We start from the raw sequence: 13,198 nt of genomic DNA, 5'->3' as shown, positions 1-13,198 counted from the left end.
CAGTATCTTTATGTTTTGGATTCTAGGGAGCAGTTATTCACACTGGCAATGTCTCACTGAAGTATTATCTACTCCAGTCTCACCCCACTAGAATTGACTGCAATGGGCAGGCTGGCCATTTGTCAGCTTTCCTGGGTTCTTCTGACTTATTTCTGTTATTTATAAATAGTAGGTAATTTCTCTTGGACTTTTACTTCATTGGTTATATGGCTAAGGAACAGAGTGACTAGGAGATAAAATGAGTCACGAGTTATCTGGCAATAATAATCAAAAGATGGCAAAGTGTGGTGGTGCACACCTGTAATTCCAGCAGTTGGGAGACTGAGGCAGGATTACCATAAATTTGAGCCCAGCCTGGGCTACACAGTGAGTGTAGGACCAGCCTGGACTACTCAACTAGACCCTCTCTCAGAAACTAAAACAAAAAAGAAGTGTTATTACCACTAACTGAAAAGTACTGTTATTTAAATCAATATGAATTTCTATTTTCAATGAAACATACTGCAGTTAGAACTTGTACTGAGACCAAGTGATCTGTAAGTTAGAGAATGCTTAAAAGAAATGTATCTTTGACATCAAAACACATTTATCTCCAAATTGCCCAGGTCCTGTCTGTTACAATGGTGTCTGAGTAGGTTTCATTCCTTGGGAAATCAGAATAACCTATTCAGTTCTCTAGTGTATTCCTTCTGTCAGCACGTATGTAAATTTTCTAGATCTCGTGAAATTTGGGCCTGTAAGTGGAGCCGTCACACCATCTATTATTTGTGCCAAGCCTAGAAATAAGAGTCAGTGTCCAACAGCAGAGCTTTATAGTAATCCAAGAAGTCCTAAATGCACCTGTGTAGAATTTCCGTCTGTGTAACACTGCATTTGTGTAGTTAACTTCCCCATGAAAGCAGTATGAACAGAGAGCCTCCATGATGAAGTCTGAAGCCTTAAGACCCTCCTACCCACACACACACATATGGTGTCACACTGTGATACTGCTCCAGATACGGAGTGTTTTCACTGATTTATAGACTTCCTAACCATTTTCACATGAGGATCTTTGTGAGTCATGAAAGCATCAAGTGAATCTCAACCATTGTGAAATGTAGTAGGCAGATAATGAAAGTAAGTATCAAGTAATGAAAAACCTCTTAAAGCACCGGTAAAGCCTGACATGATGGCACACCCCTATGATCCCAACACTTGGAAGGCTGAGGCAGCAGATTTTCCATGCATTCAAGGCCAGTCTGGGCCACACAGTGAGTTTAAAGCCAGTGCAAAGTACACAGCAAGACCCTGCTCAAAGAATAAAAATAATTAAGCAGCCTGAAGAGAGTAACAGCCTCTAGAATCATACCTCTGTGATTAATTCTAATATTTTAAGCAATTAGCTTCTCAAAAATCCAAAAACTACTATCTTCCTGAGAACAGAAACCTACTGAATTGTACTGATTTAGCAAACCACACCGTGAATGCAGGCTTGGACTCTTCAATTGGAAGCTGAGTCCACAGCCCCACTTTCCAGCTGAGTGTGGCAGCTTTTCCACAAAAGCAACTACTACCCTGATGTCTGCCAACACAGACTCATTTTGTGAATCTACACGGGAGACATACAAACAATCATGGACTGGGCACTCATTTTTGACTGGCTTCTTTGGTTAAATCACACTTGCAAAGCTCACCCCCACTGCTGTAACTGTTCAAACATCTTCATTGGTGTATTTACTTGTATAAATACACTGCAAGATACTCACCTATGCCACACTTTTTGTTTTTTCATCCTGGGAATTGAAATCAGGGCCTTGCCCATGCTAAGCACCTGCTCTGCCACTGAACTACACACCCAGGCCCCACTCTACTCTTATAGTTATTTAAACTGATTAGAGTTTTTTGGCAGTTATGACAAAGGTGCTGTAAATATTATTTTTATGTGTCTTTACAGGATTCTTTATGATGTAGACCTTGTAACAGGTTTGCTTACCAGAGTTAAATATGGTAGATACTTCTAACATGGTCATAAATTTATTCCAACAGTACATAATCATTCCAGCAGCTCAATATCTTAAAACTTACTCATATCGAACTTTTAAAACACTGGTTAAAATGGTACCACGTAGTTTCATTTTGCATTTTCTGATTACTAATAAGATTGAATGATTGTTTTATAATTTTATTTGATGAATTATTCATTTTCCTTAAAGTAGGTCTTCAAGTCCTTTGTTGATTTTTCCATTGGTGTATTTGTCTTTTTTTTTTTTTTTTACTCAACTGTAGTACTTTACATATTCAGATGAGAGTTTGTCTGGATCTGACACAGAAAAAATAAGTCTATTACATCTTATTGTTTGGAAGTTATATGTTCTGCACAGATATTCAATGCTAAACAGTGACGAATTAAGCTGTGGAAAGCAATGGGATATTCAATGCTAAACAGTGACGAATTAAGCTGTGGAAAGCAACTGTCATAATTAAAAACAAGTCAACACTGCTTAAAAATATATATATATATATATATACATATGGTGGTTCTATAAAAGAAGTTGCCATGAAATAAGTCAAAAATAATGCAAGAATAAGTTTTTAGTCCTTAAAAATATTCATTGTTCAATTTAAATTATATAGAAATCAAACTGGACACAACTTAAATTACCACAAAATACAAGTGCTCTATATGTCCTGAAATATTTAAACTATCATCTCCCCACGTTTGTACACTGAAAATCTTTGACTAAATAATCAGCTGGGTGTGGTGGTGCACGCCTATAATCTTAGTACTCACGAGGCTGAGGCAGGACCACTGCCAAGCCTGAGGTCAGCCTGGACTACATAGTAAGGCTGTCTCAGAAAGACAAAACAAATAATCAAAGGTTATGCTACATTTCTGCATTTGACAATAAAATGCCCTTTTTGGTTGTGATACTGGGGCTGGAACCCAGCTTTTGAAGTCACAAAACAGCAATTACTTGTCCTAAAAGAAGGTACTTCCACAGTATTTTCAATTTTCTCAAGGTCTTCACATCTGAAGGCAGTGATGACTAACCTTTTAGAGACAAGAGGCCAAACTGCAACCCAAAACCCACTTATTAAACTGTCAAGACTGCAATAAAACTGAATACTGAGATTTTAGGTTAGAAAAAACTCATACCTTAACATCTTTTGTCTTAAAAGAAAAACACAGTAACAGAGCTTTCAATGATACAAATGGCTTTTTACTGAAAGGTCTGCATTTGGGGTGCTTTTGCACAGTTAATGTGATCTTTGCTGTTGTATGCATGCTGATAATTTCTCAAACCGTGGCTCATACTTTGTTAATTTGAGAGCAACATATGCAGCACTCAGATCATCTGTTAGTCTGTTTCTTCTATCAGATTTGATAAAATTCAAAGCTGAAAACAGCTGCTCACAAGCGTAAGATGATCCAAACAAAGTAAGAAAAGCAATCCCAAGCGCTTTCATTGACTTAAAAGTATCTGGCAGAGAATTCCACACTTTAAGGATTTCATTCTCAAAACTACCAACTGCGCTGTCCTGTGTCATTCCTTCACACTCTGTCTTCTCTAGCTTCTCAAGTGTTGCACGCAAGTCATAGAATTTATTTTTCCAGATACAGCTTTCTTGAAATTCCAATAGCTCCATTTCTAGATTTCCACAGTCTAACCAGTGTAAGCAGGAAAGATCAAGCTCTTCAAATCTAGCTTTATCTGGAGAAGTAAGAAAACACAAGGTTGTCTCCATCTTATGGAACTGTAAAAATCTGTTACTAAAATTCTCCCTTGCAGCTGCAACTATGCTAGAAAATTCCTTGTAGATTTCCTGATAGTTTGTAGCGTTGTCCGTCAATGTACAATTTTCTAAATGCATTTTGAGATTTGGAAAATATTTCAGCTGCCCACTTTCTAGGTCTCTTTCAAAAACCTGTAGTTTTTTCTCAAATGTTTTGATATCACAAAACATCCTGTCTGCTGTCTTCCCTACACTTTGGAGTTTTTTGTTTAGTACGTTGAAGTGTAGTGTAAAATCTGTAAAAAACATGAGGTTATTAAGCCAGGCCGTATCAGTGAGCTGTGGATATTCTTGCCCTTTTTCATTCATAAAAAGCCTAATTTCATCCAAACAGGCTACAAATGTCTCTAGGACTCGTCCTCTGCTCAGCCTCCAGACATTATTATTGTATACAAGCAAAGCATTATACTGAGCGTGAACCTCAGCAAGAAGCGCTTGAAACTGTTCAAACTTAAGAGCATGAACCTTGATGTAATTCACCATTTTGCTGATGTCTTTGAGGATGTCGTCTAATTTTTTGTTGCTTTCCCTACCATAAAGAGCTTCCTGATGTATAATACAATGAAACTGAATGACTGGGTGTTTTGCTTCTTTAACAAAGAACTGTATGAAACCAGATGTTGTCCCCACCATGCAAGGTGCCCCATCACTAGTAATTGAAACCACTTTTTCTGGTCTTAAGTTTTGTGACAAAAAAGCCTCCATCACAGCATTGTATATGTCTATCCCTTGTATTCTTCCAGGCAGTGACGCCAGTTTCACCAGCTCTTCTCTCATCATGTCACCAACAGCGTAACGCAGAATCACTGCCAGGCTTACATGGTTATTTAGATCTGTGCTTTCATCCAGGCACATGGAGTAACAGGCCGCCTCCTGTAGGTCAGTGCCGAGCTGCTGACTAACATCACTTGCCATGCGCAGGACTCGATCTTTAACAGTATTTCTGCTAAGTGGCATCTCAGAGATACGCTGAATAATTTTATCCTTATTTGGGAAATCATGAAAAAGGGAATTACTCCCAGACAGCATGGCCATTTTGATAAAATCCCCATCAGAGAGGGGCTTACCATGTTTTACGATGCTCAGTGAAATTTGAAAGCTGGCAGCTGTCAGATGATTTGTTTTAGAAAGATAGTTGCAAAAACTAAGATACTGGAAATGGTATTTCCTCAATTTCCCTTCAAGAAATTCTTTCCTTTCAGTTTCGCCAAGTTCAGCAACACTTTTGTGGTTGGTGTCAAAGTGCCGTCTGACACTTGATGTGCGACACACAATGCTTTTACTACACAGAACACATAACGCTTTTCCATCGCGTTCAATCACTCCAAATGACTCTGTCCAGGCCTCCTGGAACGATCTTCCACTATCTGGTTTCAGTTTTGCTTTTTTTGCTGTAGTCATTTTTTGGTGTTCAAGACTTGGAGTCTAAAAAAACACAAAATTTAAAAAACAAAATGAAGCACCCAACACAAATCATTGGTTAACACTACGTAACTGGATATTCCCTGAATCAACAGTCTACAGCAGGGAGTCTCAGCTACGGCTCCTCTTGCATTTGTTGACCACAAGGGCAAGAGAGCAATGTTCCACTAACTATCAGCTTTTAGTCTCCTCTGAAAAAGGAATCTGAGTGCATTTCCTACCTTGTAGGGTCTGCTACAATCACAGCCAATCCAAGCAAATATATATATATATATATTCTTGTTCATATTTTCAAAAATTGTTCACAAACAACTTGACATGATGCTACAGATTCAAATATATAGGAGGACAGCACAACATTAAAAGACTCTTGTCAAGCACGGTGCTGAAAGCCTGTAATCTCAGCACGGGGGAAGCTAAAACAAGAAAGACTGCCTTGAGTTTGAGGCCAGCCTGGGCTACATAAGCAAGTTCAAGGCCAGCCAACACAGTGAGACCTTGTCTCAAAAATAAATAAATAAATAAAACCACACTCAGTCTCTTACTTAAAACATGCTTTGCTAAATCTTAGACATAACATTTTAATTTTTCGTAAGAAAACTCAAAGCTAAAATCTTGTGCTAATAAAAGCAGATATATTAAAACTCACAGCCAGACCAAGCAGATGTGTATATATATTGGCAGTGCACCGACCAGCCATGTGAAAGCTAAACAAGCTATGCCTGAAGAGCCATGGCTCACTTATCTCCACCTGGTGTCGAAACCTCTGTGGAGAATGTATATGGCCTGTATACACACTGTTCTCTGCTGCTCAGCTATTGGGGCAATGCTAGGGCGACTCATGGCAAGCACCAACAGAGAAGGCTGTGCGTACCCGTTGCAGCACATGTGGGACAGGTTCACCACTTCCTTAAAGCTTTCTCTTTAATTTTGAGAAAGGACACGCTAGACTGCATCTTTTCAGGTATTAAACAACCCACATGCTTAACAAATGTTCCACTTCTTCCATTCTGCATGCCTTGTTCTAATGGAGTTTGTAGCACTGGCAGCTATTCCAGTTAGATAACTTTCTTTTACTTTCCCAGCATTGCTCCTAACTGTACACAACACTGACTTCTTTGTGTTGGTTATACAACCACAAGTTCTTTAATTTCTTTCCAAATATTTTACAACTTAAAGCTTTTCTTCAACTGTCATACTTATCTTCTTTTACCCTATCAAAAATGTTAGCACCAACATGCATCCATGGCGCTGTGGATTCCTCACCTTGCTCATTTCCTGGAATAAAAAAAAAAGCTTAGCAAAAATGCGCAGACATGGTTTTGTGTGCAATTAACCACTTCCAAGGCAGTGTGTAGCCAAGAAAGCAAAACAGAAAGAGGTTAGGGGAAATGGGCATGATGTAGGATATTATATGTCTTTATGATTTGCTTCCATATTCAATCAATCAGATACTTTGAATTCAGATGCTTTTACTTGGCAACCCAAAACAATTTACTGAAAAAACTAACATAAGCCAAATTTTAGCACTAGATTCATCTCATTTCAAAGATTCTGCATTCCACAAACGTGTATTAACAAATAAAACCACAAACATAGGAGTTCATCTTCAATGAGACCAGATAAGTATATAGATAGTATCATTACTGAAACGTGTCTAGCAATATCCATGGTATTCTAAAATTACCACCACAGAAGGAAAAGGCATTCTGCTGACTTCTAAAATTCTTCGGAATAGGATACTAGATGATAACACTTCACATACCAACATTTCTGGGTATTAACTAGTGACACGGTCTATCATATAATCAACCCAGATCTTTTCTGACACTACCACTAAATTCCTCCTTCCTCCCCTACTGTCTCCTTTCTCTTTGCAGTACTGGAAATGAAACCTAGGGTCTTCTTCACGCTGCACCTGTGCTCTAAGCAGTGAGCCACAACCCCAGCCCTTTGCATTTTTTGAGACAAGGTTTCTCTAAGTTGCTCAGAGTGGCCTCAAATTCATAATCCTTTTAACTCAGCCTTCCAAGTAGATGGACTACAGGCATGTGGTACCATGCCTACCTCTAGGTTATTTTTGTGTTTGTCTCTCTTAGAAGGTGTTTCTCACATTCTTATGCTTATTTATTTTCATGTATGGTAAACGGAGTGCACACTGTGACAATAAATACACTGGACAGTAATTATTTTATACATTTACCTATTTCTTGACCCAAATATTAAATAAAATTTCTGCCATAAGCAAGATTTCCTATTTGGATAAATTATCTCATTTGGGACAGCTATCGCACAAAAACTGTTATCTCATAAGCAAAATCCTATTCATCGATGAAGTAAAAATGGGTACTCAAAACCAATTTTGGAGCGACCAGGGTGACATTAATCCACCCTTGCCATCCTCATTCTCGACCTCTGCCCTCAAATTCTCTACAGAAGATGTAACTCCGCTTCTCACCTGCAGCCTAGGCTCGTCCAGCTCCCTCTCCAAGTCCTCCAGCACAGTCACCACCTCATCCCCGCTCTCTGGGCGCTGGGCGCGCACCCAGGCCTGCAGCTCTGCGGGCAGGATGGCCAGGAACTGCTCCAGCACCAGCAGCTCCAGGATCTGCTCCTTGCTGTGGGTTTCGGGTCGCAGCCACTGGTGGCAGAGCTCTCGGAGCCGGCGCAGCGCCTCCCGGGGTCCCGGGGTCTCCTGGTAGCAGAACTGCCTAAAGCGCAGCCGGGATAGCTCCCCCGGACACGACACGCCCCCCGACTGGCAGGACCCCGGGTCCCCAGCGCTGTCCTCTTTCACTGTCACCTGGACGATGTCCCGCAGCTGCCCCGCAGCCCCGCCGGCCTCCATGCCGCCCGGGAGGCCTCTGCACGGCGCCCTAACGGACGCCCGAGCACTGGTCTCCGCCTTGGCCAGGCAGTTCGGATCCGGCAGAGCCCCGGCGCGGAACCCCGCAGAGGCGCACTCGTCCGCGTCACAATGCAGCCTGCTCTCTCCGGCGCCACGGACACTCGCGAGACAGGAGCCTCAGTCCCTCGGGCCCGAGCGTACGGCCCGCACGGGGGACACCTGGTCGGGGCCGCCGGGAGACCGGGTCCCCAGCGGGCCGGGCGGGAAGGCGCCCAAACCGCAGGGTACGCGGCCACCCGCGCCGTCCCCGCCCCTGCCGCAGGCAGCATCGGGAACCGCGGAGACCGCCCCGGCGGAAATGCATCGCGCGCATGCGCCGCCGGCCGCGCACTTCCGGTCTGCTTGGGGCCGCCGGAAGAGTCCCGAGTCGCTGTGGTCGGCGTGTAAACCGCAGGGGCGAGAGAGCTCGCTCGGCAGTCCACAGGCGTCCGCAGGCCTAGGGACAGAAGTCACGATGCGAGCGGCCTCGGGTGCAGGCTGCTCTGGGTTTTCCTACCCCTCGGGAGACAGAAAACAAATGTGAAGAGCCCCCCAAATCTCGGCGCCCCGCCCCCCAAAGTTTCCGCGCCTCTCTCTCCGTGCTGCAAAAAGTCCGAGACCCGGCTTTCCTGGCGATTGCACTGTGTCGGCGACTGTGCTGCCTCTACTTCGGCCAGGAGACGGCGCGGGAAGAGCAAAATCTGAGCTGGCTTTCGGAGCTCTGAGAATGCCGCGCAGAATGACCGGGAAAGCCCGGTGGGGCTGCGGCCTGCAGCAGCATGCGCAGCGCGGGGGAGTGTGCAGGTGTGTGGAGCGAGTGCGAGTGTGTAAGGAGTGCACGGTGTGGAGTGTGCAGGGGTGTAAGGATGTGCAGGAGTGCGCAGGCACGTTTTAGAGTATACATGTGCGCGGGGCGCTGCACCGGCAGCCTAGGACGGGGAGCACAGGGACTCACTCCCACGCCCAGTCGGAGACCAGCCCTCCCCTCACCAGCCTGCTCTAGCCGTTCAGTAGCGCGCCCGAGAGACCCCGCGGAGTGCTGCAAAGACTGCCATTATGTACTGCAAACTATACTAATAAGATCTTTTTGAATTAACGTGCCCTGGGCACATTAAAGGGCCCCTTCCAGTTTTCTGTCCTTTAGTCTGTACAGATGCTCAGGTTTTAAGTTTTCCAATCTGTGCGGCTTTGAATCATCAGAATACTTCTCTCAGAAATGTGTCTACCCGAGGATCAGTGAGTTGCTCACGTAATAAAACGGAACAGAAGTTTTCTGATGATGTGTCAGAGTCTTTCGACGTCAGAGCACGGCATTGGAGCCTCTTACTCTCCCAGCCGCTGTGAAGGCGCGGCGCCTGCCTTTTGTGCTTTCCCAAAACCAACGGGTAAATCTTACTGTCGCAGAAAAATGTATGCTGCTGGGTGTATATTCTTCCACTCTATTTAAAAATGAACGTATAAGCACTCAAATTATTATTTTTAATAATGTTTAATACTGTGCCTTACTATTCAGCAAATGACTGTTTTGTTTAAAATTTAAGTCGTTCCCAGGAACTGCCGAGTCAGCATGTGGGAACACACCTTTAGTGTTTTTATATTTTATAAAAACACTTCAAAAAAAAAATAAAAACACTTCAGTACACTGGCACATTTCCACGCTTCTGATATTGAAAAATTTTACAGTATTAGATTTTTTTTATATCTATAGGATGGCTTTGTATTTTGTTTTTTAAAAGAAAAACCTCTGAGGTAGAGATTGTACTGCCAAAGTACACCAGAGTATCACAGCTCTCACTGAGACCAACAGTTCTAACATGTACAGCCCTTTCCACAGCCTGGATACGGTTTGCTCTGTATAAAAACTGTGTAATTTTACTTTATATGTGTTTGGGGGATATTTTATACATTAGAAATTAGCTGAGACAGCTGCCTCTGTGCGCCAGTATTATCCTCAGATACATGATACAGGCCTTGCAGTGGCCACATCTACTTCTGTGTTTATAACATCTATGCCTTTGTCCTAAAGAGGCCTCTAAATTGTGCGAGCTTTTGACTCCACAAAACTGGAATCTGCCAAGACCCAAGGCTGAGCTGAGGTGGCCCTGAGTTCTGCTCTGTAGACCTTGGCTCTGCGGCTGCCTAAGGCCTGACCAAGCTCTGGCTCAGGCTGGCAGTGTTACTGCTGAGGAGCCATTCAACGAAGCTGTGTATCTCTGTTCTCAGCACTTCTACTACAGGTCCCATGGTGTAATGGTTAGCACTCTGGACTTTGAATCCAGCGATCCGAGTTCAAATCTCGGTGGGACCTCAACAAGGTGAACCTTTTAGAGTCTCAGAAAAACCTCTGGCAACACTCCTGGCTTACGGAACCTGCCCTTGCTAGGACCTATCCCTGGGATGGGCAGGGAGTGTCCTGACCTCCCTCAAGTTGGCAAAGAAAGTATTTCTCCCAGCAGGACTTGGATTTCCTTCCAGTCAAAGTGGTACTCTCACCAACTGAGAGCCCTTTATTAAGTCAGCTCATATTGTGAGTTACATAAGCACCAAGTTGTTTACCAAGTTCATGAAAACCGGCTTCTGATTTCCACATCCATGATAGTGTGTGTGTGGGTGGGTGGGTGTGATGGCCCTGCCTTCTTTGTACTGTCCCGCTACCCCTGCCAAAGAAGTCTTCCCCACCACGCTCCCAGCTTCCGCAGTAGCCGCACCCAGCACTTACCTGTCCGGTCCTCCCGGCCATTCCCGCGTCCAGCCCGCAGTCAGTTCTTTAAACACGTCCCGAGTGCTGGCTGCCCTCCTGTGGCTTTATGAAATGATGGTCACACAGAGGAGGACCAGCTCTCAAAAAGCAAAGGTAAATATGATGGCGTGATCACTCTAGTCAAATCGTCCTCGCTCAGTTTAGGTCCTAGAAAGACCCGGGTATCTGCGGCGACCTGGCCCTACCAAGTACCAGCTGCCTTGGCGCTAGGGGGTGAGGGGGGACCTACGAGCAGAGGGAGGATTCCTGGGGTGAGGGGACAAGTTCTTCACCCTCGGCCTGCTCCCCTGAGCTTCTGAGCCCTCTTCCTGATCAGTTCTCATCTTTACCCCTTCCCGTCAAGTCGTAGCGAATTCCCTACCTTGATAGCCTCGATGCCTCCGTAATTCCCCGCCCCAGGACTCTACCCTGCCCATTGCCTGCAAACTCGCGGCTGCTCGTGCTGCGCTTGGGTTTGAATCCAGCGCCTCTTCCCTGTAGCAGCAGCCTTAGACAGGCCTGGAGCGCCAGCTTCACTCCACTCCGTACCAGGGTGCTTCGAAACTTTCTTCGAGGAGGAGGAGGAAGTGAGGGGGAAAGGGAGAGGGAGAGAATGGGGAGGGGCCGGTGGAGGTCTAAACCGGGACTCCGGGGTACGCTGCCTAGAAGTGTGTCTGGACCAGAGGCTGGGAAACTCACGGTGGGCTGGAAACAAAAATAGACTTTGAAATCTACCCAAATCACTAACACATTAATTTGAATGGGAAAGGCGGGGACATTACCAGGCAGTGGGTGAGGGATTCGCCTCCCTGACCGCGGTTCGGAACGGCAAAGAAAACTTCTGTGACGACGAGGGTGGGATTCGAACCCACGCGTGCAGAGCACAATGGATTAGCAGTCCATCGCCTTAACCACTCGGCCACCTCGTCGATACAGCTCCCGGCTTCGGGCCTTTCCTCCCCCGCCGGTTCCCAGCGGCGTCCACACCGCCCCCGCGCTCCCGACGCTGCGCTCTGCGCGCCCGCGTGGACGCTCCGGAGCGCGGAGGCGGCGCCGTGCGGGCTGCTTTCGGCCAATTGGTCCGCAGCCTGCTCGCCCAGCCGCCAGGGGAAGCGCGGTGGAGAAGAGAGGAACGCCCACGTGGCTCGGGTCGTTTGGTACGTTCTCCAAAGCGCGCCTGGCGGGGCCTTTGCGCGCGGGCGCACGGGCGTGCAGGAGCCGCGAGGTCCCGAAACCCGGCCGGGGCTGACGAGTAACCCGAGGAATTCGCCTGTGCCGGGGCCCTGTTTTACTGCCCTTGTATTCTGGGTTCGCGGTTGGGGATCATCTCTCAGTAATTCTTTTTTTAGCTGTAGTTAATACGTTGTTTTGCCCCATCTGCCAAGGATTTTTGTTGTTGTGGTTGTGCAGGCATAGCCCTGCCGCCACTGGCGCGGCTCTTGAGGTTCCTGGGGTGAAGGACCGCAAGAGAGTGAGAAAAATAAAGAGGAAAGGTAGGGTCAGATGGAGCCTGACCCTATAGACAGGCGGAAAGGAAATGTTCCCTCACTGCAGGGGCATTTATTGATACATTTAGCAACTTAATGTCACATGACACCCAGTTGCTTAGTAATCTGCTGGTATGGCAAACCGAGGACCTGACTTTGGGGTCTAGAGTCACTTGTTTCTGTGGCTTGCCTCAAGTGGTCTTTGTTCTCAGACCAGCTAGCTGGTGTGGTCCTGCAAGTGTGGTCAGTTTCCAGCCTCAACAGCTGCCAACGTAGCCCAGGCTAGCCTCAAACTCGCAGGGATTCTCCTGCCTCAGCCTCTGGAATGCTAGGATTACAGATGTGCACCACACGCCCAGATGTAACCTCATTTTTTGAAGCTCATGTCTTGGTTCTAAATTTTTATGTAATTCTCCTCGATCTTCTTGTGTACTTCAGCTGTAATAGCCTGAGTTTGATATATTTTTTACAGCTGTTCAATATTTTGCATCTTAAAATTCAACACTAACAATCGTCTGGAGATAAATACGATATTGTCGCGCATACACTTGGGTCAAGCATAGCCATTACCTTTTTGCGATGTAGTAAATTCTTAGGTTGACTTTCTGTGCCCTTGCCTAGCCTGGGGGGCCTCCCTCGCAGATGGTGAATTTCCACCCTGCTGGAGGAGGGGACCACGTGACCACTCCCCCCCCCCCCCCCCCCCGTGCTGTGGGCCGGGGCGCCTGCCCTGTGCGGTCTGCTGCGGTGTCCTGGGCTCTGCCTGGCTTCTATCCTGTCGGGCTCCTGCAGCTGCCGCTCCAGCTCTTGAACTCCCTTGCTTAGGGACCCCAGAAAACATTAACCCTGTTTGTGTGACCCTAAGGAATTCTCTCACCATTCTTCTGA

The 13,198-nt window shown here is 45.8% G+C and overlaps 1 protein-coding gene and 2 non-coding genes across 4 annotated transcripts; 1 reads left to right on the top strand and 2 right to left on the bottom strand.

Moving 5' to 3' along the window:
* Positions 1-3,178: 3,178 nt before the first annotated feature.
* LOC101788652 (zinc finger and SCAN domain-containing protein 23) lies at positions 3,179-9,870 on the bottom strand. 2 transcript variants are annotated; one of them, XM_013145065.3, is made up of 2 exons: positions 7,655-8,418; positions 3,179-5,199 (listed from the first exon to the last, which is right to left on the bottom strand). In XM_013145065.3, the coding sequence occupies exons 1-2, from the start codon at positions 8,042-8,044 to the stop codon at positions 3,238-3,240; spliced, it is 2,352 nt and encodes a 783-aa protein (XP_013000519.1). In that variant the 5' UTR covers positions 8,045-8,418; the 3' UTR covers positions 3,179-3,237. The 2 variants fall into 2 exon arrangements, with proteins under 2 accessions (XP_013000519.1, XP_063115819.1); XM_063259749.1 differs by having other exon boundaries at positions 5,152-6,474; positions 7,655-9,870.
* Positions 9,871-10,319: 449 nt separating this feature from the next.
* On the top strand, positions 10,320-10,391 carry Trnaq-uug (transfer RNA glutamine (anticodon UUG)). The gene has a single exon. It is a non-coding gene; the product is annotated as a tRNA-Gln (tRNA).
* Positions 10,392-11,670: 1,279 nt separating this feature from the next.
* Positions 11,671-11,752, bottom strand: Trnas-gcu (transfer RNA serine (anticodon GCU)). Its single transcript has one exon. It is a non-coding gene; the product is annotated as a tRNA-Ser (tRNA).
* Between the last annotated feature and the right edge of the window lie 1,446 nt (positions 11,753-13,198).

The sequence above is a fragment of the Cavia porcellus genome, unplaced genomic scaffold, assembly GCF_034190915.1.
Source record: "Cavia porcellus strain 051 isolate PalLab524CR breed Dunkin Hartley unplaced genomic scaffold, mCavPor4.1 scaffold_13, whole genome shotgun sequence".
NCBI lineage: Eukaryota > Metazoa > Chordata > Mammalia > Rodentia > Caviidae > Cavia > Cavia porcellus.
The sequence above is the reverse complement of the archived record's forward strand: the minus strand, read 5'-3'. Positions and strand labels throughout refer to the sequence as shown.

Bases quoted from the DNA above. Each gene is read 5' to 3' on its own strand.
- LOC101788652 (XM_013145065.3), bottom strand. From the start codon at position 8,044: ATGGAGGCCGGCGGGGCTGCGGGGCAGCTGCGGGACATCGTCCAGGTG. The intron at 5,200-7,654 runs GTGAGAAGCGGA...GTGTTTTTTTAG, and splicing joins TGGACGAGCCTAGGCTGCAG to ACTCCAAGTCTTGAACACCA.